The sequence below is a fragment of the Ursus maritimus genome, unplaced genomic scaffold (assembly GCF_017311325.1).
Source record: "Ursus maritimus isolate PB19 unplaced genomic scaffold, ASM1731132v1 scaffold_11, whole genome shotgun sequence".
Lineage (NCBI taxonomy): Eukaryota > Metazoa > Chordata > Mammalia > Carnivora > Ursidae > Ursus > Ursus maritimus.
In genome coordinates this window covers 39,927,166-39,951,613 of record NW_024423453.1, presented here as the reverse complement: position 1 = coordinate 39,951,613, position 24,448 = coordinate 39,927,166, and the positions used below count along the sequence as shown (strand labels likewise).

Below are 24,448 nucleotides of genomic sequence, written 5' to 3'. Positions count from 1 at the left end.
CAAAGAAACTGCACTCAGGTACCACAGGCAATTCTATTTTCAGTGACCCTTTTCTCCCTTTCTTTTTCTCTCTCACACGCTGACATCAGGAACTCTTACAATCTCTCAGAAATAGAGCATGAAGCTGGAGATAAAGGCCTGCTCATTCCACCAGGGAGTTTCCTACAGGTTCAGGTCCAGGCAATGTTCCTGCCTGTCCTTTCGGTATTTTTCTGAGATTCCAGGATCTGCCCCTTTCCGTGAGAACGTGTGTATGTGCAAATCCAGAACCTAAGGTGTGTACTATACAGATACACATAATAACTTTTTTACACCTTCTTTTCACCTTTGAAAATCATTCACAGGGGGCGGTCTCATAGCTAAGGGCTCCAAATTACAGTTTTTCACTCTGGCGCCAAATCACTTCTCTACAATTAATCAGGTAGGAGTCTCTTAAATACATTTCTTCTAGGGCTTGTGGCCACTTCGTAACCCTAAGGTAAGTAGAACCCAGCGAGGCTGGAATAAAAACAATTTTTAAAAATTAGACTTTATATTTTAGGTTCACAGCAAAATTGAGTGGAAGACTGAGATTTCACAAATAACCCCCTTGCACAGCTCCCCCCGCCCCCCCCATCAACATCCAGGAGAGAGTGATCCATTTGTTACAATTGAAGAACCTATCCTGACACATCATAATCACCCAAAGCCCACAGTTTACATTGGGGTTCACTGGCTGTTGTACATGCCATGAGTTTGGACAAATGTATATTCATATGTATTCCCCGTTATAACATACAGAATCATTTCACTGCCCTAAAAATCCTGTGTTCCGGCGAGACTCCATTTAAAAGGGTGATATGAGAGGAAAAGAAAAAAAGCGTGCAGCCCAGAGGCTCGATCAAACTCCAAGTTTGTTTCCAAGTTCAGGGCTCCCAGCTGACAAAGTCTCTCCAAGTCCAGCCAAGGGAAGGTTGCTTCTCCCCCTCCTCCTCTTCCTTTGTTCAAGTGTCAAGCAAATGGGTTTCCTGTTGACACCGGAATATTGTGAAAGGGCAGGAAGAGGCCAAGCCACCTCCTCTTTCCCGGCTTCCTATCCCATTTATTTATTTTGTACACGTTTGTTTTGGTCGGGCGGGCGGTTCCAGCGTGTGGCTGTGGGGCGGCCCCAGCGGCGGTAACCCCTCCCCGAGGAGGCGAGGCCTGGCCACAGCCCGCCCCATCCCGGCTCCAACTCTGCGGGGCGGGGAAGGGAAGGAGGAAGGGGGAAGCGAGTGGGAGACTGAAAGCTGGGAGAAGGAGGCCGCTGGTGCGCCGCGAGGAGGCGGGGAAACCGGCCCGAGCCAGGCCGCTCCCCCGCGGGCTGCAGGTGGAGTCCGCAGAGGTAGCCGCTGCCGCTGCCGCCGCCGCCTCCCTCCGGGTACCGAGGGCGCTGGCGTGGAGCGCCCGGTGCTTGCGGACCCGGCGCCAGGGCCCACGGCTCGCCCGCCGTTCCGGGGCTGCGCCTCCGCGCCTCCTCCATGGCTGAGGGCCGGCGGCGGGAGGACGAGGAGGAAGAGCTGCGCGAACGCCGCGAGTTCGGGGGCCCGCGCCGCGCCCGGGGCCGTGCGCTGTCGGGCCACTCGGCCGCAGGTGAGGGGCGTGGGGAGCGCGAGGGGGTGCGGGCGAGGAGGGGACCGAGGGCTGGGCGCCCCGGGGCCGCGCCGCTCCTGCCCGGGACGGCGGCCGCTCCCTCACCCGTCCGGCTGGGACCGGCATCTTCCACTCTGCGGGGGGAGACGCAGGGAGAGTGGCTTTTCCATCCTCATCCTCACTTTCGGGCCGAGCCCCCAGGAAATCCGAACTGGTGTCTGCCAGCTAGTGGTCCTGGAGCCGAAACGACAGAGGTTTCGTGCGCACTAAATCCAGGAGCTGCTGGCTTGAACTTGGTGGCCCGGGTGATTACTTATCTCCAGATGAGTCAGAGGCCGGTGCAGGATTCTCTGGGTCTAGCAGTCTCGGGGGACGACCCCTCCCGATGGGTTTGCCTGCCCGGCCGCTACCAGGTCGAACCGCGTGCTGAGAGTCAAGTCTGGTTGCGTGTCTCCTGAACTTCGGACCTTTGATTCTGCCCAACCCCCACCACCCGAGCTCACCAGTTATCTATAGCACTTGCTTTAGAGTTCTTTTGTGAGCCCCCTCAGTCCAGGATATAGCATGCCAAAAGGCAGTTCGTTTCGACCGAGACTCATTTTTGGGTCTGTAGTTACTTTTATGGTTTTGTGTTTTTGGGTGCACAAAGGCGGCTCGGATCAGTAGTTTGGAACTTAAGTGGAAGGGTAAGTGTAGATCCACACCCCTTCTCTGTTCCTGGGGCAGCTTTTCTACCAAACATGATGGAGAGGAAATTCTTTGGCCTTTGGTTCCAACTGGATTAGCTACGTATCTGCAAACTGGAGGGAAGAACAAACTTAGGGAGATGACAGCAGGAGGGAGAGAAGTGAGAAAGACTTAGAGGAGAAAGATTCATTAAAGCCTCTTTAGAAAATGGACCGTTGTAAACATTCCATCAAGTCGTGGAGAAGCTTTACTATGGGGCTCCCTTTAACCCGAGGGAAAGTTGGAGAATTAAGAGAAGGTAACAGGTCTGTGGGGAACCAATGAGGGATGGAAAATGGGATGAAAGGAAAGAATTTAGTGGAACATAAAGGAAATAGTCACTTTGCTGTTGGTAGGATCTTGGAACCTTAAGAATAATTCTTGATGCCCATTACTAGGACTTTGCATCGAAATAAGGCATTTGACTTTCTGCGTGAACACCAGTCGTTTTGAAAGTAATTGATAGTTTTGTTCAGTATAATCCAGACTAATGAAATCATGGGCAATTGCTGGATATGAATTAATATTTCTTGCAAGAATACAATGAAAAAACTTTACAAAGATGTACCTCCATTGATTTGCTAATTTAAACAGTGTAGGCTGCCTTGGATTCCTATTACCTTCAGCAAAAAGCTTCACTTTCTCTTACAATGGACTGTAGTGTGAACAGTATTGGAGGTCAGACTAGATATGATCCAGATATATGTTCATCATTTAGTTGCAATATGTGTGTTTATCCCAAGCTTTTCTAGGTTCTGTGATAATACTTTGCTGGACATGACATTGTATATGTTTTCACTTAGAAATTGGTGTTTGCAGTTTCTTTCTTTCTTTCTTTTTTTTTTTTTTTAAAGATTTTATTTATTTATTTGACAGAAATAGAGACAGCCAGTGAGAGAGGGAACACAAGCAGGGGGAGTGGGAGAGGAAGAAGCAGGCTCATAACGGAGGAGCCTGATGTGGGACTCGATCCCAGAACGCTGGGATCACTCCCTGAGCTGAAGGCAGACGCTTAACCGCTGTGCCACCCAGGCGCCCCGTGTTTGCAGTTTCTAACCATGTAGTATGCCCTGTTTCCATTAAGGGGTGAGGGACAGAAATATTATGGAGTGGGCAGAGGGTTAAACTTGAAACAATTGGTCTTCTTTTTTTTTTGGGATACATTATTTAATACTTCACATTTCTTTACAGGCTGTGCTCCTCTTTCCCGTCATTAGTTCACGTGTTTTCAGACACCATTGCATTCCTTACCAAGCTTGGGCATTTGTTAGTTGGATTTGTGGTAGATGTTGTGCTCTGTCCAAGTGAGAGAGTGAACTGACCCAGAAGCTTCGTGTTTCTTCTGCTTATTGTCTGTCTTTCTAATCTTTCGCCTCTCTGGTTCTCACTGCTTCCTTCTTCCCCCACCATTTTACAATCTAGGTTTTCTTTTTCTTTGATCTCCCATAACTTGACACCATACATCTGGGTTTTATGGACTGAGGGAGTCTGTGAACTCCTCTTCCTGCTAAATGTAGGTGTGGTTGTGAAGATGTGTTTATTTATTTTTGCAATATACATTCAGAAGAGTGTATAAAGCCCATAAATTATAAAGTGAAACTCTTGTAACCTGTGTCCAAATCAGGAAATAGAATATTGTCAGTTCCCTAGAAGCTGACTCTGATCTCTCAGAAGTGGCATGGCCTCTTCTTTCCTCTTGAGGGAACTACTTTTTTTGACTTTTGCGATAATTATTTCCTTGCTTTTCTGTACAGTCTTACCTGTATGCATATGCATCCCTATATAGTATTACGTAGTTTACCTGTTTTAAAGCTTCATATGAGTGGAACCATCCCGTCTGTGTTCTTTAGTGTTACGCTTTTTTCACTCAATACTGTTTGTAGGATTTATCCATGTTGTTATATGCAGCTATAGCTTATTTTCATTGCTTAAATATATCACCCTTTTTGTCTATCATTTTTTATTGATTTGTTGGCGTTTTTACAAAGGAATCTGAACTTTTCTTGGTGGCATGTGTTGTAAATAACGTCCACTTGGGCTTATTTTTAAAATTTCCTTTATGGTTTCTTTTGAAGTGGAAATTCTTAATTTTAACGTAGGTGTATTTATGAATCTTTCTTTATAGTGTCCCTCTTCCCTTGCTGTGCCCCTTGATTAAGAATGCTTTCCCTACCCCAAGGTCATGAAGATATTTTCCTAATCCTCTATTTCACGAAAGTTTTGTAGCTTTCTTTGTGGAGAGATACCGTAGTTTCATCAGACTCTCAAAAGGGTCTGAGACCTTCTGACTCACCTTCAACATTTTTATATTGTTTCACCGAAGGACAGAGAATACACAATTCTAGGACCTCCCCTAATCACCAGGAAGAGTGGTAGGCATTAACAGGGTTTAATAAATACTAAATAAATTTATTTTTCCATATGTTGACGACTTTATGGTAAACTCTGGAAGCACTGCTATAACTGAGTAAAATAAGTAATATTGTCAGTATGAGGGCACAGAATAAAATTCTTGTTCACCATGAATCAGATGTTTCTTATCCCTTGTGAGGTCAGTATTATTTTCTCCATTTTATAATTGAAAAGATTCAGGCTCAGAAGTATTGAAGCAACTTGTCCAGGATACATCAGCTAGTAAACGATAGAATGGGGGCTTGAATCCATGTCTTTTTGACCTGAAAGTCCATGTTTTTCCAAGCTATCCCACTGGCTGCTAATAAAAGTCAGTTGCTATTAATGCTCCACGTGTTTATACCTGTATGTTGCTTGTTATATTTTACAGATACTTTACATTTATTTGATGCTTTTCTGCTGAGGAAGGGCTTTCACAACGTCCTTTAACTTGATTCTTACAAATAACCTGAGAGGGAAGCGGGTATGTTTTGTTATTCCCATTTTAAAGACAAGTAAATTGAGGGGTGCCTGGGTATCTCAGTTGGTTAAGCATCTGCCTTCGGCTCAGGTCATGATCCCAGGATCCTGGGATTGAGCCCCACATGGGGCTCCCTGCTCAGTGGGGGAGCCTGCTTTTCCCTCTCCCTCTGCTCCCCTCCTCCCTGCTAGTGTGTGCGCTCGCTCGCTAGCTCACTCACTGTCACTCTATCTCAAAAAAATAAAATCTTAAAAAAAAATAAAGACAAGTAAATTGAAACTCAGAAATGGTGGAAGACTTAGTCTAATACAAGTAGTAGGTATAGCTGACCTCAGTTACCTCTACTGAGTGTTTGACGTCATAAACTGTAGTTTTTTTGAGTTGATTCATGGGACATACCAGGTCATATGGCCCAGTTTGCAGTTGTCTAAAAAATTGAAGAGACTTATTTTAAGTCCCGTGGAAGCTATAGATACATTTATATGTTGTTTAAAGATCCGGCATTCACCAAATCTTTAAGAAGACCTGTGAGGGGTGCCTGGGTGGCTTAGTCAGTTAAGTGGTTAAGTTCTGCCTTCTGCCCACCTCATGATCTCAGGATCCTGGGATCAAGCCCTGCATGGGGGGCTCCCCACTCATTGGGGAGTCTGCTTATCCCTTTATCTCTCCCTCTGCCCCTGCCACTTGTGCTCTCTCTCTCAATTAAATAAAATCTTAAGAAACCTGTCTAGCTATCCTCATTAGCATGATATATGCAAAATGGTATAGAAAATACAGGGACTATAAAAAGATTTATAAAATAGGATCCCTGCTTTAAAAGAACATGTCATAGGATTAAGGAAGGTAAGGCTGATACACTTTACTTTTATTTTGTTTAAAAGTAATTCTAGTATAATTAATGTAGTGTTATGTTAGTTTCAGGTGTACAATATAGACAATTCTGTACATCACCCAGTGCTCATCACGACAGGTGCACTCCTTAATCCCTATCACCTATTTCACCCATCTGCCCTCCCACTTCCCCTCTGGTAACCCCCAGTTCACTATTTTTGTTGTTGTTCTCTATATTTAAGAGTCTTTTTTTGTCTCTCTTCTTTGTTCGCTTGTTTTGTTTCTTAAATTCCACACGTGAGTGAAATCATATGGTATTTGTCTTTGACTTACTTCACTTAGCAGTATACTCTCGAGCTCATCCATGTCCTTGCAAATGGCAAGATTTCATTTTTTGATGGCTGAATAATATTCCGTTGTATGTATATATCATATCTTCTTTATCCATTCATTGTCGGTGGACAGTTGGGCTCCTTCCATGTCTTGGCTATTGTAAATAATGCTGCTATAAATATTAGGGTGCATGCATCCCCTTGAATTAGTGTTCTGGTATCCTTTGGGTAAATACCGAGTAGTGGAATGACTGAATCATAGGGTAATCCTATTTTTAATTTTTTAAGGAACCTCCAGGACTGTTTTCCACAGTGGCTTCACCAGTTTGAATTCCCACCAGCAGTGCAAGAGGGTTCCCTTTTCTCCACATCCTTACCAACACTCGTATCTTGTGTTGTTGAGTTTAACCATTCTGACAGGTGCGAGGTGATATCTCATTGTGATTTAGGTATGCATTTCCCTGATATTTAGTGATGTTGAGCATCTTTTCATGTCTGTTGGCCATCTGTAGGTCTTCTTTGGAGAAATGTTTATTCATGTCTCTGCCCATTTTTAATTGGATTATTTCTGTTTTTAGTGTTGAGTTGTAGGAGTTCTTTATATATTTTGGATACTATATTGGATAGGTCATTTGCAAGTATCTTCTCCCGTTCAGTAGGTTGCCTTTTAGTTTTGTTGATTGTTTCTTTGCTGTGCAGAAACTTTTTATTTTGATGTAGTCCCAGTAGTTTGGTTTTTTTTGGGGGAGGGGGTGCTTTTTTTTTTTTTTGGTGGGTTTATTTGCTTTCATTTCCCTTACTCCCGGAGGTATATACAGTGATATGTTGCTAAGGCCAATGTCAGAGAAATGACTGCCTGTGCTCTCTTCTAGGATTTTTATGGTTTCACTTCTACAATAGGTCTTTAATCCATTTTGAGTTTATTTTTTGTGTATAGTGTAAGAAAATGGTCCGGTTTCACTTTTTTGCATGTAGCTGTCCAGTTTCCCCAGCACCATTTGTTGAAGAGACTTTTTCCCCACTGCATATTCTTGCCTCCTTTGTTGTAGATTAATTGACCGTGTAATTGTGGGTTTATATCTGAGCTCTCTATTCTTTTCCATTGATCTGTATCTTTTTTTGTGCCAGTACCATACTATTTTGATTACTACAGGTTTGGTAGTATATCTTGAAATCTGGGAATGTGATACTTCCAGTTTTGTTCTTTTTCTAAGCTTGCTTTGGCTATTCAGGCTCTTTTGTGGTTCTATACAAATTTTAGGATCATTTGTTCTAGTTGTGAAAAATGCTCTTGGTATTTTGATAGAGATCGCATTAAATCTGTAGATTGCATTGGGTAATATGGACTTTTTTTTTTTTTTTTAAGATTTATTTATTTGAGAGAGGGAGAGGGAGGGAGAGAGAGCAAGAGCCTGCAGTCCCCAGGCGCGGGGCAGAGCGGGGAGAGAGAGAATCCCAATCAGGAGCCATGGAGCCTGCTGCAGGGCTGGATGGCACAACTCTGAGATCATGACCTGAGCCAAAATCAAGAGTCGAATGCTTAACTGACTGAGTCACTCAGGTGCGCCTAATAGGGACACTTTAACAGTGTTTGTTCTTCCAGTCCATGAGTATGGAATATCTTTTCATTTGTTTGTGTCATCTTTGATTTCTTTCACCCGTGTTTTATAGTTCTCAGAGACAGGTTTTTTACCTCTTAAGTTTTTACCTATTTTATTATTTTTGGTATAATTGTAAATAGAATTGTTTTAATTTCTCTTTCTGCTACTTCATTATTAGTGTATAGAAATACAACAGATTCCTGTATATTGATTTTACATCCTGCTACCTTACTGAATTTGTTTATCAGCTCCGGTAATTTTTTGGTGGAGTCTTTAGGGTTTTCTGTATAGAGTATCATGTCATATGCAAATAGTGAAAGTTTTATTTCTTCCTTACCAATTTGGATGCCTTTTATTTCTTTTTGTTGTATGATTGCCGTGGCTAGGACTTCAGTACTATGTTGAATAAAAGTGGTAAGAGTAGACATCTTTGCCTTGTTACTAATCTTAGGGGAAAAGCTCTGTTTTTTCCCCATTAAGTATGATGTTAGCTGTGGGTTTTTCATATATGGCCTTTATTATGTTGAGGTATGTTCTCTCTAAACCTAACTTTGTTGAGGGTTTTTATCATGAGTGGATGTTGTACTTTGTCAAATGCTTTTTCTGCATTTGTTGAAATGATTGTATGGTTTTTATCCTTTCTCTTGTGGAAGTGATGTATCATGTTGATTGATTTGTGAATATTGAACCAAACCACCCCCTTGCATCCCAGGAATAAATCCCACCTGATCAGAGTGAATGATATTTTTTAATGTATTATGGATTTCGTTTGCTAATATTTTATTGAGGATTTTTGCATCTAGGTTCATCAGAGGTACTGGCCTACAGTTCTTTTTTTTGCAGTTGTCTTGATCTGGTTTTGGTGTCAGGGTAATGCTGGCCTCATAGAATGAACGTGGAGGCTCTCCTCCCTCTTCTGTTTTTTTTTTGGAACTGTTTGAGAGAATAGGTATTAACTCCTCTTTAAATGTTTGGTAGAATTCACCTGGGAAGCCGGCTGGTCCTGGACTTTTGTTTGTTGGGCGTTTTTTGATTACTGATTCAGTTTTATTGCTGGTAATCAGTCTGTTCAAGTCTTCTATTTCTTCCTGCTTCAGTTTTGGGAGGTTATAGGTTTCTGGGAATTTATCCATGTCTTCTAGGCTAATACATTTTAATGAAGATAAATAAGAATATAAAGTAGTTCACGATGATTACCAAGGGGACTTTAGCAAGAGAACCAAACTGTCATGGTTCATTTTTTCTTACTAACTGTGTGACCTTGAGAGTGTTACCTAACCTCTCTGTGTTTCCATTCCTTAATTTGTAAAATGGGAATATTAATAAAGTCTATTGCATAGAATTTTAGGATTACATGAATTAGTATAGCTAATACCCTCAGAACATGGCTAGGCACATAGTGAATACCTCTAAAGTTATTAGTGTTTATTTATTTATACTTTTGTTATTGTTAAAATAGCTGACACTTAGCTGAATCCACATTTTTCTTCATTTGGGAGAAGTTATGGGGTTTCAGTTGGTGGAGAAGGAGGTAAACCTGCATCATCAGCATTTCTCTTTTCTTTTCTTTTCTTTCAAGATTTTATTTAATTATTTGACACAGAGAGAGGCAGCAAGAGAGGGAATACAAGCAGGGGGGGTGGGAGAGGGAGAAGCAGGCCTCCCGCTGAGCAGGGAGCCCAATGTGGGGCTAGATCCCAGAGACGCCTAATGACGCCCAGATCCCAGGCACCCCAAGTATTTCTTAATCTAATGTAGTTGCTTTGCTTTGGAGTTCATGCATCTTTTAGAAATACATCAATTTTACAAGACCCCCAAAGACTGAGTGGAGTTGTTCATTTGACATTCCTTGCCCCATACAGAATTTTAACGTGTCTTGTACTGACCTTTACCTTTTATTCATCATTACAAATGAAAAGCTCATTCTTGCTTTTCATGTAGTTCAGAGTTAACCAGGGTGCATCTCTTCATTCTTCTTTTTGTTAAATTTTGACGCTGTTCATTGGTGCTTCTAACTTCATTGGCACATTATATTCTGAGGGCAACATACTGTGTTTTCCCTTAGATCATTTCAGCTTTGCATTCAGTGGTACTTTGAAACTAATCCTCTGAACACTTGGGTTTTAATCAAGTCTCTATCAATTAGCTTTAGCCTCTAGCAATTTACAGCATGTGTCTGGGCCTTGGTTTTTGCTTTATTAATTGAAAGGATGAGGCTTCCAACTTTACACTTGGTTCTAGGAGATGAGAAGAAAACTTCTGACTTGGTTTATAGAAGTTTGCCAAAGTGTGAGATAAGATCTTGGGCAGGTTTCTCTGGGCTGCTTGTGAAGTGCTCTGTTGATAAGGGAGAAGCGAAAAGTGCGAAGCTCAATAGATACTCCCTCACCTGGAGAGAGCAGTTCCATTACCTTAAGTTGTCCTGTAGGCTCCAGACAGGAGCTCCACTGATAAAGTGATGATCCACTTTGAAAATGGAAAACACGAGATGTGTTCTAGGGAATTTATAGTAAGGAGGCACATAGTGAATACCTATAAAGTTATTAGTGTTTATTCTTTATGTATACTTTTATTATTTTTCAGATAGCTGACACTTAGCTGAATCCACATTTTTCTTCATTAGGGGGAGGTTATGGGGTTTCAGTTGGTGGAGAAGGAGGAGGTAAACCTGCGTCATCAGCATTTCTTAGGAGGTAGGTATTATGGGAATGTTATCAATTAAGTACAAGATGAAAAAAATGCATGTTCAGTAGCTTCAGAGCACAGAAGGGGGGTTAAGGTTGGAGAGGATCACTGGATATAGCCTGACACAAGGAGGAAGGTGGCCTGCCTTCTTGTTTACGAGGAGGTAGAAATCAGTTCCTGTCTCGCATTAACTGTACGCCTCATCTTCAGGAGCTCTAAGCTTGCCTTTGGGGTGGGAATGGGTGTATGGGGGCATTGGGTGGCACAGGCTGTAGACCATCTTATCTTATCTTTTTTTTTTTTTTTTAAGATTTATTTATTTGAGAGTGAGAACACGGGTGAGTGAGAGAAAGTGGGGGGCAGGGCAGAGGGAGAGGGAGAGAATCTCAAACAGACTCCACACTGAGCATGGAGTCTGATGCAGGGCTCGATCCCACAACCCTGAGATCATGACCTGAGCTGAAATCAAGAGTCTCAACTGACTGAGCCACCCAGGCACCCCTCTTTTTAAATAAACTTTGTTTTTTATTCTTTTTAAAAATTTTTAGAAAGATTTTATTTATTTGTTTGTCGGGGGTAGAGAGAGAGAGAGTGTGTGTGCAGAAGCCAGGGGAGTGGCAGGCAGATGGAGAAGCAGACTCCCCACTGAGCAGGGAGCCTGATGCAGGGTTTGAGCCCAGGACCCTGGGATCATGACTGAGCCAAAGGCAGACACTTAACTGACTGAGCCACACAGGTGTCCCTAAACTTTGTTTTTTAGAATAGTTTTAGATTTATAGAAAAATTGTGTAGTACATAGAGTTCCCATGTACTCACATCCCGTTTCCCCTGTTATTTACATCTTAACCAATGTTGATATTAACTAAAATTCATACTTATTCAGATTTTCTTAGCATTTACCTCATTCCTTCTTGTTTTGCAGGATCCCATCTAAAATACCATATTACATGTAGTTGTTCTATCTCCTTGGGCTGTCCTCGGCTCTGATAGTTTCAAGGATTTTCCTTGTTTTTGATGGCCGTGACAGTGCTGAGGGTTACTGGTCAGGTATTTTGTAGGATGTCAGTCTTGGGTTTTGTCTGATATGTTTTTCTCATGTTTAGAGTGGAGCTATGGGTGTTTGGGAGGTATGAATGCCTGCCACATTTTTATTGTATATTAAGTGTACATAATTAGCATCATTTTTCGGTGTTGATGTTGATCTTGATCGTTTAGCTGAGTTCGTATTTGTCAGGTTTCTCAACTTCAAGGTTACTCTACCCACCCCCAAACCCCTTTCCATCCTGTAGGAAGTGGAGGAAATCACTGTGCACAGCCCACACTTAAGGAGGAAGAAGTTATGCTCTAACTTCTTGAGGGCATAGTATCTACATCATTTTTTTGGAATTCCTCTGCATGGGAGACCATTCTTTTTTTACTGTCTCCTTCATTTCTTGAGGCTCTCTAAACATATGCATTGGGGGTGTCTTTGGACCCTGCCTTTGGAGGGAATGTAGGCTCAATTCCTGAACCCTAATTCTGCCCAGAATATCTGGTGTGTGCTGATGTCAGGCACATAATTTCATTTCATAATTAGAAAGGAAAGGCACAAAATAACATGTGTCTGATCGAGGTGACCTGTGATTAAAACTCATTCATACTAGAGGATCAGCAGGTACAAAGGACTAATATGAGTTGTGTTTCAGTTTGGATATGGAGAGGAAGTTAGAATACGACAGGAATTTGGAAAAGCGCTGGACTAGGATAATCAGATAACAAAGAGTTAATATTTATTGTGCAGTGGGTATCAGCTACTATTGTGGTTGTTTTACATTTCGTCCTCATGCCAATCCTATGAGGTAGGCGTGACGATTCCCTTCAAGTTTACAGGTGAGGAATGCGAGACCTAGGAGGGGGTAAGTTATCCACTCAAGGTCACACAGCTAGGAAGTGACAGACTCTCCTAGTTGCCTACCTAGTATTCTTCTCCTTCTTCCTTAGTCAGCGGAACCCTCTGCTGCCAAATGTGGCAATGTGCCCACCTATGAAATGACTTCTACCAGCTTACTAATGAGATGCAAGTAAAAGTTGAGTGGGGTTTCTAGGAAAGTGCTTTAAAGAGGGGACACAGGGGTGGGGGCGCCTGGGTGGCTCAGTCGGTTAAGCATCTGCCTTCGGCTCAGGTCATGATCCCGGGGTCCTGGGATCGAGCCCTGTGTCTGGTTCCCTGCTTAGCGGTGAGTCTGCTTCTCCCTCTTCCTCTGCTTCTCTGCCCACTCATTCTCTCTCTCAAATAAATAAATAAAATCTTAAAAAAAAAAAGGGGGGGGGGACTCAGCTGCACAGAATATCCTTTTGCCCTTCCTTCCCTCTCCTACCAGGAATAAGGAGCCGTAGCTCCCAGCAGCCATCCTGGCCATGAGGTTACCTTGAGGATGGAAGCCGTGCACTGAGAATGGTGGAGCAGAAAAATAGCTGGACTCTCACTTAGTTCCTAGTGACAACAGAGTCATCGTACGAGGTTTTGATTGCCTGGCTCCTTTATTTGAGAAAATATAAACTATCTGGTTAAAGTCACTGTTATCTTAGGCCTGTACAGCTACCAGTTGAATGCAGTTCCTGACTGATACAAATTCTAATTTGATCTTTCTTTCTCTCTTTACCACCAGGCTTAATGCATTTTGGTAACATGAGGTTACCTTAGGATACCTAGATTCTTGTTACTGTTTTGTTCTTTATTATAATGTGACCACTGAAAATTCACTTACAGCACCCCCCCCCCCGGCTTTGCGTCTTTTGAAAGGAAATTATTCATTCTCTGCTTTATAAGTTTATTCTAGGGACGGTGCTTGTGAACTTCCAAGTTCTCCCGTTGTGTGATGAATAGTTCTTGAAGAGGGTCACGGTCTTCCTAGGACAAGTTGAAGGGTACTGAAAAGGAAACCTGTAGGATCTGAGAACAGTTTCCTGATGTTGTCATTTTGCTTATTGCCAGGTCAGAGTATTTCTCAGGGAACAAATAAATGGAAGCTGTGACGGGAGGTGATTTTTGTCCCTCCTCTGCTGCATAGGAGCAGGTTAACAATTGTATTGCTGATGAGCCCTACAATGCGTGCCAGGCCTGCCGCTTAGGATTCAGAGTTCATTTGTGTTCGATATGGCTGCCTTCATTTTACTGGAGCATTGTTTCCTGAAGATACATTAAGCAAGGAATCACTATACTGGAAGATAACTAAATGCTTTTTCTCTGAGAGCTGGCCAAGAACAAGGGGCGCAGAAGACAAGGTTTGCATAACATGTGGGGAATTAGTTTTTCTAGCAATAAAAATCATCATTTCCAAATAGTCCTTTGAAACTCGTACAGAGATGTTGGCAAAAAACTGGAAGGCCCCCCAGCATGGGGCTGCTCATGTAAATGATCCCTTTATTTCCCCAGAAGGACCCCCCCCTCTACACACACTAGTTCAGTGGAGATAACTGGAGCTCTGGGATCATAAAGTACAGTTGTGTTACTCAGTTGAGGTATAACTCTCACCAGTGGAGGCTGTGGTTTTTAAGTAGAATTCATTTGGAATAAGGATTGCATTTGAATATTACTGTTATGTGAAATGCCTAATACCACAAACATTGTACTTCTTATACTGTTGTTCCTTTTCTTCTTAGAAAATTTCTTTTGTTATTAAACTTTAGTACATGGCGTGTAGTATTTTTTACATTTCTGTAGCAATGGGTGCTCTAAACAGTGCTTCTCAAACTTCAATATACCTGCAGATCACCTGGAGATCCTATAAAAATGTGATCCCTAATTTAATAGGTTTGGGGTGGAGCCTTAGATTCTGCATTTCTGACAAGCTCCAGGTGATGCTGCTTCTGCTGGTCCCTGGACCACATTTTGTGTCACAATGCCTATAATTACGTTTACACCTCAGTGCCAAAGTTCTCAACATTGGCTAGGCGTCCGAATCAGATCAGGTGCAGAGTTTTATTTATTTATTTATTTATTTATTTATTTAAGATTTTTAATTTATTTATTTGACAGAGAAAGTGAGCACAAGCAGGAGGAGCAGGAGAGGGAGCAACTCCCTGCTCAGCAGGGAGCCTGATGTGGGGCTGGATCCCAGGACCCTGGGATCATGACCTGCGTCGAAGGCAGATGCTTAACCAACTGAGCCACCCAGGTGCCCCCAGGTGCAGAGCTTTAAAAAAAAAAATACGCTCCTGACCCCATCTTCAGATTTCCTGCTTAATTCTGGTATAGTTGCTGGGGAGCTGGATTTTTGAACTTCCATGTGAGAGGTGAGACTCACTGGCTTAGTGTCCTATTAAAAAATGTGATGTTGAGTGGTTTCAGTGTGATTTGTAATTTGAACCGTTACGTTTTTCCATCATAAGTAATTCATACTGTGATGACTTGTAGTCAAACAGAAGAAATAAACAGACTCCACCATGCATTTTATACAGGGATTGTATTTAATCCCTCTGTTACCTTGTAGAATAAGGAGGCTGCATATAAAGAATGTTGTAAGGCGCTATCATTGAAGTAACTGGAAAGCAGTGTATGTGATGTTAATGTATTTTCAGAGTGCAAGAAGTAGAGGCCTGTTTGGCTAACCTCAGCTGATAGAGGTTTATTACAAGGATACACAGGTAAGTAAGTTGGAAGACGCAGGTATAGCCTCAGAAGTCATTTGGAAATAAGATTTGCTCTGGGAATCTCATAGCAAATAGCGACTCCAGAGAACATTTCTTTGTAAGTTGGGATAACTGTTCCTTGTATGTCAGTGACACTACCATTTTTGTGACTTACTGAAGTTACTGGAGAATTGGCTGTCTTGTTTTTCTTACAGTCAGCCTCTTCAAGAAAGAGGCTCTAAGTAGGTTGGCCAGCTACTGTCCTGCACCCTTTTGGGCAGTGTTCTCAGGCCAGTTTACCTCAGGCTCAGGACAAACTATAGACAGCTAGCTACCTTTCGTGGACCCATCTCAGATCCCTTCTCCTGGAGGAGTGTCCTAGGGGCCTGGGGTAGCTGCATAGAAAAATTGAGAATCACCTGCGGCTGCTTCTATCAGATAGGACTTTGGATCTTGGGGATGTTACGAGGTTTATTAGAATGTGGAGGATAAAATTGGCAGACCCCATGCATGACCTGAACGCTCTGACTTCCGGTAATGAGTTCCATGAGGGGAGAGACTTACTTTTTTTTTTCCTTCATTGTTAGAGCCTCATAACTCAGAACAGTGACTGGCACATATGGTCAATACATATCTGCCAAATAGAATACAACTGAACTTTTAAGAAATGATTTAATGTGGTCTTTATTATTTAATTACGTTTTATTTTTACCCAAATCCTTACGTACACAATGATGGAAAGCAAATTCCTACTTTGTTCATGGATTACCCTGTTGAGAAGAAAGGATGTGTTCTGACACCAAGGAACTTCACAGTGTTCTGTTTCCTTTTAAGTCTTCAGAGCTTTAGATGTTTGCCACTTGGTGTCATCAGTACAGCTGATGCCAGGCTTTGGTCTGAAAGGGCAGCAGATGGATGTCCAGTCCAGGGCTGGGAGTCCTTCCTAACGGTCTCCCTTCGGTTCGTCTTGGCCTCGGGGCAGTAAAGCAGCGCCGCGGGGCCTTGCACTCGTGGGCAGTTCAGCCGGCCACTGCGGACCGTTGTGGATTCTTGGGGCGAGCGGCTCGTCCCCGCCCAGGGCGCCGCCATCTTGGGTCCCTGTTGAACCTGCTTTTAAAGTTCAGACGCAGATTTTGGATACTTGGCCACAGAAAGGAGGCTAATTTTCAGGTAAGGAGAGCGACACTGGGAAGATAGGAATCTCGTTACTTAACAGCTGCTGCTGCTGAAAAGCCCCAGCCCCTGAGGGAGGAGTGACCAGCGGGGCCAGCGACAGATGGGCTATAGGGCGTCAAAGCGAGCAACAAGTTCAGCGCTGCCAACTTGTCCTGACTGGGGAAGAGGAGGTTGCCTTTTCATAGCCTCTCCGGGAGAGGGGCAGTGATACTGAACATTTAGGAGGAAGTCTTAATTAGAGCATTTTGCTGTTAGTGTAAAATGACGAGTACTTAACATAGTTCTTGGAACAAACCTTTCAACAGCTCCTTGAGCAGAAGGATTTTGGAAACTTTCGTTCACTGAGAAGAGAGGAAGCGCTGAAATAAAACAAGCATTTATTTGGGGTCTTAGAATTGCAGTTCAAGGGAGCACAGATTCGGGTAGCAATTCAGACTGTGTCCCGTTGAGGAGTAAGAGCCAAGAGTCTGTATTAGCAATTTGGGGAAATAGCAGAAAACTTAAGTTGTTTTCCAAAAATGATGGATTGGAAGGTATAATTACATTTTACAATTAATTAGTTTTCTGGGTACATTACAATTAATTAGTATTCTGAGTCCATTTATTAAGAAAATATTTTCTGCAGTGTCCAATTTTTTGAGAATATAGGTGTACCAGTCTTGTGTTCAGTCATGTGCTTTTGCCCAGTTCAATAGGCCAGAGTAGTTACTGTTTCAAAAAACAGGATGACGTTTTAGTCCCTAAAATAAAGCGGCTCATGTTCAGAGGTTTTAGACAGGTTCACACTTTGCAAGGTAATTTGGTGCTAATCACTTCATAGGTTTCCAAAGAATGTTCAATGATAATGAGGAATTATGGGTTTTAATTCTAATATTCTTTAATTCTTTGCTCACTTAATTGAAAACTAGATTTCTTAGTCCTGTAGTAGGTTTTTAAAAAGTATCAACTCTTTGGCACGTTTGAACAAAATACTTTATCAGTCACTTGTTTAGTGCTTAATATATGTCAAAAACTCATGTAATTCCCCCTAATAATACAAAGTCAGATTCTGTTTTTCAGATGAGAAAATTGAGGCAGAAAAATTAAGTGGGGCTGAGCTTTGAACCCCTGCAGTCTTTTTTCTGCTTTAATTTAAAAATTTATATACAGAGGTGCCTGGGTGGGTCAGTCGATTAAGAGTCTACCTTCAGCACAGCTCTTGATCCCTGGGTCCTGGGGCTCAGCAGGGAGTCTGCTTCTCACTCTGCCCCTCCCCCTGCTTGTGCTCTCTCTCAAATAAAATCTTTAAAAAAATTTATATATAGTAAAATTGACTTCTTTTTTGGTACATACTTTTATGAATTTGAATACATGTATAGATTTATGTGACTACTGCCATTGTCAGGATACAGTAGATTCATGTGAATACTGCCATTGTCAGGATACAGAATGCTTTCATCACCTTGAAATTCCTGTGCTGCCCCTTACAGTCAAACCTTCCCTACACCCTTAGCCTCTGGCAACTGCTCATCTATTCTCTGTCTCTTTAGTTTTACCTTTTCCATAATAGGGTATAAATGGAACCCTTATGCATCTGACCTTTGAGACTGGCTTCTCTCACCCAACACAATGTTGTGGAGATTCATTCGTATTGTTAAAATAGTTTGTTCATTTTACTGAGTAGAATTCTATGAACATACCACAGTTTGTTTATCCACTCACCTGATGAAGGATATTTAGGTTGTTTTCAGTTTTGGGGGATTATGAATAAGCTGCTATAAATATTCATACATAGTTTTTTGTGGAGAAGTTTTTATTTCTGTAGTTTTAAGTACCCGGATACCCGTTTCGTGGGTCATATGGTAAATGTATGTTTAACTTTATAAGAAACTGCCAAACTATTTTCCGGAGTGGTGCTATACCATTTTGCATTATTGCCGAATGTATGAGAATTACATTTGTTCCACATCCTCATTGGCACTTGGTATTGGCAGTTTTTCTTGTTTGTTTTCACTGTTCTGGTAGATGTATAGTAATATTTCATTGTGGCTTTAATGTGCATTTCCTTAATGGATAATGATGTTGAGCATCTTTCATGTGGCTGATTGATACCCATGTATTGTCTTTGCACATTTTAAAATTAGGTTGGTTGTTTTCCTGTTGTGGAGTTTTTAAGAGTTTTTCATATATTTTACATTCAAATCTTTTGCTGGATATAAGATTGGAAGATAGTTCTAATCTGCAGCTAATTTTTTCATTCTATTCGCAGTATCTTTAGCTCTTTGAACAGCTTGAAAATAGCTGATTTAAAGTGTCTAGTAAGTCCAGTGTCTGTTCTTCCACAGGAACCATTTATATTGATTGTCGTCCCCCCCCCCCATGTGAGCCATCCTTTCTTGTTTCTTTGCATTCCTTGTAATTTTTGGTTGAAAACTGGACATTTTGAATATTACAATGTAGCAACTCTGGAAATCAGATTCTTCTCCCACCGCAGGTTTTATTATTACCGCTTACTTTGGGTATAGTTTTTCAGTGACTTTCCTGAACTAATTTTGTAAAGTATGTATTCTTTTTGACATGTGACACTGAAGTTTCAGTTACATTACCTTAGCGATCCGTTAGTGATTGGATAGTTTTCCTTAAATCTCTAGCGTATCCCCCAACCCAATCTCTCAGTCTTTGCAGTGGGCTCTGTGTGTATATCAAAGCACACCTTCAAGGCCCAGCAGGCAGTGTACAACTTTGTTCAGCCTTCACTTTCTGCTTGTGCAGAGCCTGAAGATCAGCCCGAAATGAGAATTTAGGCCTTCTCAGATCTTTTCTGAGGATCCGCCTGCCCTGGCCACGCACATGGCTTTCTAGATTCCCAGGAATATGCGGGAGCTTTTCAAAGCCCTTATTCCCCAAAGCATTTTATTCTCCAGGCTTTCCTCCCAATGTCTTTGGTTAGTCTGTTGTTTCCCCCAACTGTTACCCATTGTCTCATGCAGCAACAACTAATGTGTTTATTCGCCTGTAAATATTTTCAACAAACTTCCTCCAGCTAGCCACTTTTTAGCACCTGGAGAGTTCTGAGTTAAGCAAGATAAAGGCAAGTCTTTTGTGCTAGTCTTTCAAGGCACCCATTTTACAGTTGACCTTTGAACAACGCAGGTGTGAACTGTGTGGGTCCACTTATACACAGATTTTTTTTTTTTTTTTGATCAGTGTAGTACTATAAATGTATTTTCTCAGTGACATATTCTTAGCTTTACTGTAAGAATACAGTATATAATACATGTAACATATAATGAATGTGTTAATAGACTATGTTATCAGTAAGGCTTCTAGTCAATGGTAGGCTTTTAGTAGTTAAGATTTGGGGGAGTCAAAAGTTGTGTGTGGATTTTCAACTGCATGGAGGGTTGGCATCCTCAGCCCCCACATTGTTCAAGGGTCCACGGTATTACAGTTTGTGAATGAGGTCTGTGCTACTTTTTTTTTTTTTCTCCTTCTTTTGATACTGGTACTAGGAAGGCAAGCTATTTTCAAGGCTACCACTGAGCTGGAGAATGGGGGATGAAGCCAGGGTAAGTTAAAATGTTACAAAGCTCATTACTTTAACCAAAATTCAGATTATTTTTAAGTGTTTCGCTGGACTTAAGTGTAGTAAGAGGTTGTTGCCAGCTTTTGGTTAGTTTCCAGTGTTACAGAAAAGTTGGTTCTGCAGTTCCTGCCAGGTTTTTTTTTTTTTTTTTTTTTAATTGATTTTATAGAGGACAGACTTTTGGAGCTCCTTACTCTGCCATTTTCACTGACGTTACTCAGGTATGGATTTTAGAAGATCTGATCGTCAGTCTTTTTATGAGCAAGTTAGCCAAAGTTTTCCCAGTTAATACTAAAAGAGAAGGTGTGGATATTCTTACTCATTTTGGAGTGTTTGTGTATTGTACAATAGCATTATCAGAGTATTTCAGGAGTCTCGTGCATTGGATTACAGTGCTGGGGTCAAGATCCTCCATTTATTTTTTGTATTTTTATTTTTTATTTTTTCAAGATTTTTATTTATTTATTTGACAGAGAGACAGCGAGAGAGAGGGAACACAAGCAGGGGGAGTGGGAGAGGAAGAAGCAGGCTCCCAGCAGAGCAGGGAGCCTGACTTGGGGCTCGATCCCAGTACCCTGGGATCACGCCCTGAGCCGAAGGCAGACGCTTAATGACTGAGCCACCCAGACACCCCCAAGATCCTCCATTTAAACCCTGCATAGGCAGCATGCTTTTCTCAATTCCAGGCCATAGACAATCCTTAATCTCTGTTGCTTTTTTTAAAAACATGCTTGCTAAGGGATATCTGGCCAGGGAAACTCCATATTGCTCTTGTTGTTAAAAGAGAAAGTAGCTTTTTTTTTTTTTTTTTTTAAAGATTTTATTTATTTGTTTGAGAGAGAGAGACAGAGCATAAGCAGAGGGAGTGGCAGGCTGAACAAGGAGACTGATGCAGGACTCGAGCCCAGGACCCTGGGATCATGACCTGAGCCAAAAGCAGATGCTTAACAGACTGAGTCACCCAGGCGCCCCAAGAGAAAGTAGCTTTACTGCACTGTTGACACTGTTGTGATTGATGTAAATCAGTCATGTGTTAACACTCCGGGGAGTGGAATTGATGAGGGCATAGTGTGTGTCACTTTATATGTTTCTGTGTTGTTTGAGTTTCCTCCAATGAGTATTACTTTAAGAAATAAATTTAAGATACCATGTGAAATAATTGTCTACTGGTCTAGTGTATTTGTTGCTCATATTATAGCCTTTAAAAAATAGCCTTAAGATGAGTTATTGCAATGATCATAGCAAATGCTGTCCAGTTGATGAAAGAAATGATAGATAAAGTGAGGACATGGTAATAGGAAGGAGGTATATAATTGTGTTTCCTGTGAAGATCATTTTTCAGGCATTGGCGAATTTATCATTTGTTCACCTATTCGAGCTTATGATGTTCACTTGTTTATATGAAAGCCATAATCACTTGAAAAGCAAATCCTCATTTTATAGCCATACTGTTGAAAGCTATTAAATATAATCAAAACCTACCCTTAGCATTCTCTGCCTTATACTTTCCTGTATATCTCATCTCCATCTTGTGGCCCAGCAGAACCTTTTGTAGAGGACTAGATTCAGGAGACTGCGTTCTAATGCTCAAATTGCAACTAGCCAGTTGTGTGACCTTGGTTTAATCTCTTTGGGTCTCAAATTCATCATCGATAGTGTGAAAGATTTAGGCCAGTGATCTGGAAACTATATTCCTGTGGGCCAAATCTGACTCACTGTTTTTGTAAATAAAGTTTTATTGCAACACAACCATGCTTATCCATTTATATATTGTCTGTGGCTGCTTTTGTGGTGTGTCTGCAGAGTTGAGTCGTTCTGACAGAGTCATGTGGCCCGTGAGCCTAAAATATGTGCTGTCTGGCCCTTTATGGAAAAAGTGTGCTGTAACAGCCTATCAAGTTTCCTTCCAGTTCAAAAGTTCTTTTAGTTTTGGGATACTTGGGCCAACTTTTGTTTTTAACCATCGGATTGCTTCTTAGCAGATCAACAGAAAAACTCAACTGGAAGAGGGGAAACAAATCATATATTGTTATTTGTTAGACACCTGTATCTGTGATAAATCTGTCATATTTTGTTGTTAATGCTGTGGTTATAAACAACTTCTAAAGCTCAGTATCTCACTTTTCTTGTGCATTCTGGGATCCTGGCTGAAGGAGCAATCCCTAACTGGGAAAAAGAACAATGGAGAAATCATGTGCCACCTCTTAAAACTTCTATTCAGAAGTAGCTTATATTACGTCTACTCATATTTCTTTGGCCAATAGTGTTAGTGGTACGGGGAAGTGTAATCTTTCTGCAGAAGGCCCTGCAAGTCACCTGGCACCTTCAGTGGGTGGATACTCCTTCTCCAGGGAGGGCTGTGAGTCACTGGGAACATCATCATCTACCGCAGCCTCCCTAAAAGGTTCGATAGTGTGAGCAGACCAGAATCATGGCAAAAACTTGGGTTTTAGGATTCTTTGTGTGTTATTTTTCATGAACTTTCTGTAACTAGTAACTAAAAATTGGCCCATTGAGCTTTTGGAATATATTCTGATTCTCTCAACTTGCTTATTTAATAAATCCTTAATGTAAGAATATAATGTGTCTGGATTTCTTTCCTTCTTTCTTTCTTTCTTTCTTTCTTTTTTTCTTTCTTTCTTTCTTTCTTTCTTGATAGACTCTTGATGTCTTTAACCTATGTTTCTTACCCTGAAACCTCGGTAAAGTTCTTAACTTCCTCCCTCACCATGATTACTTACATTTTTTAATCATCTCTTACCAAGTTCTGCTGAACATGCACTCCTATGTAGCCCTTGACCCTGTCCTCTTCTCTCTGTCCTCATTGCTGCCATCCTGGTCCAGATATTTTTCACCATTCGCAACATCCTTATACCTAGCTTTTCTACCTCCAGACTTGCTTTTCTGTAATTCATTCACTACGCATCCATCAAAATGATTTTTCTAAAATGCAAATTGACCATGTTATTCCCCAGCATTAAAAATCTTTCAATGTCTTGTATATTGTATCGTCCCCTAAAAGCTCAGATTTCTTAATGTGGCTTGGCACCTTTCTTTCCTGGGAATTCCCAGATGCCCTGTTAGGCTTACTTAACTTTTTCATGACTGGAAAAAGTCTTTGTTCAAGAAAGATTTTTCTAGAGCCCATTTTATGAATTCACACAGTATTTGGTAGATGTTTTCCATTTGTAGAGATTCAAACACTTGATGACAGGTATTGTGGAAAGCTGACTGTGTGCAGTTTTTTTTTTTTTTTTTTTTTTAAAGATTTTGTTTGAGAGCCCTGTGCGAATGGGAGAAGGGCAGAGGGGAAGGGACAGGGACAAGCGGACTGGAGCGGAGCCCCACGAGGGGCTTGATCTCAGGACCCTGAGATCATGACTTGAGCTGAAACCAAGAGTTGGAAGCTTAACCGACTGAGCCACCCAGGCGCCCCACTGATGGTGTAGTTTTCAGCATGATCCAATAGCAAGGGTGCTCCTGTCGTGATGCTCAGTGGTTGTTCTTTCTTGGAAGAGCTTGGTTAGGCCTGATGAGCTGCAAAGAAAGGTAGGTTGACATTGGTATTGTTTTGCTTTCTCTGTGACCTGCTTTTAGAAGTTTAAAATGTATCCATTTTGGAATGAGTCCTTTATTTGGCCCCTTTTAGTGAGCTAACATATTTTTCCTTATGATACCAACTCAGCAGCTTCTGGACAAAAGAATGTGGAAAAAAGTGCACTTTTTAAATACTATCTCCTCGAGGTCTTTCATGTTAGGTCTCTGTTTCAGAAGTAAAAATAGTTTCATTGAACTCATAGGGGGAGAGGAGATTTCTACTGACATCCAGATACTTGGATTTGAAGATGATCTAGTGATTTTAGTTTTTAAGGCCAGATGTTTTCATTATTTAAAAAATTCATTGACACAAAATTTCTTTGATCAACCAACTGTTATCCTTTCTTTTTATCTAGTCTAGTTATATGGAATTATTAATAAAATGAACCTGATACCGCTCAACTCTGAAGCTTTGCAGATGCTGTAACCACAGCTTTGTGTTATTGTAAGCTAATTTTAAAAAGCAGGCTTAATTTTTTTTTTTTTACAGCAAGGTTTAAAAAAACACAACAGTACATCTGTATAAACAGTTAAAAAGGAGTCGGAAGCATCTTGACCACATCCTTAAGCATGAGGATTGTAAAAGGTTGTAGTGATGAATACAGTGGTTACATGGGGGATTTGAACTTTCTATGTTAGATATTTCTGTACATTTCTATTATGGGGTGCCTGAACTCACCACCCTGAGATCAAGACCTGAGTGGAGCTCAAGACTTAGATTCTTAAGCTNCTGAACCACCCAGGCACCTTTTTTTTTTTTTTTTTTTTAATCAGTATTGGGAAACAAATTTTTAAAGATTTTTTTTTTTTTTTAAATGAAAAGTTACTTGGTTTCCTCCTC

At 41.3% G+C, this 24,448-nt stretch overlaps 1 protein-coding gene across 1 annotated transcript in view; it reads left to right on the top strand.

Annotated features, from left to right (window-relative positions):
• The first annotated feature begins 620 nt into the window (after positions 1–620).
• Positions 621–24,448, top strand: part of SH3D19 (SH3 domain containing 19) — a 170,335-nt gene continuing 146,507 nt past the window's right edge. Inside the window, exon 1 of the mRNA XM_040626354.1 lies at positions 621–1,611. Coding sequence (XP_040482288.1) covers positions 1,500–1,611 — 112 coding nt within the window. The 5' untranslated portion in view covers positions 621–1,499. The remainder of the gene's footprint in view (positions 1,612–24,448) is intronic.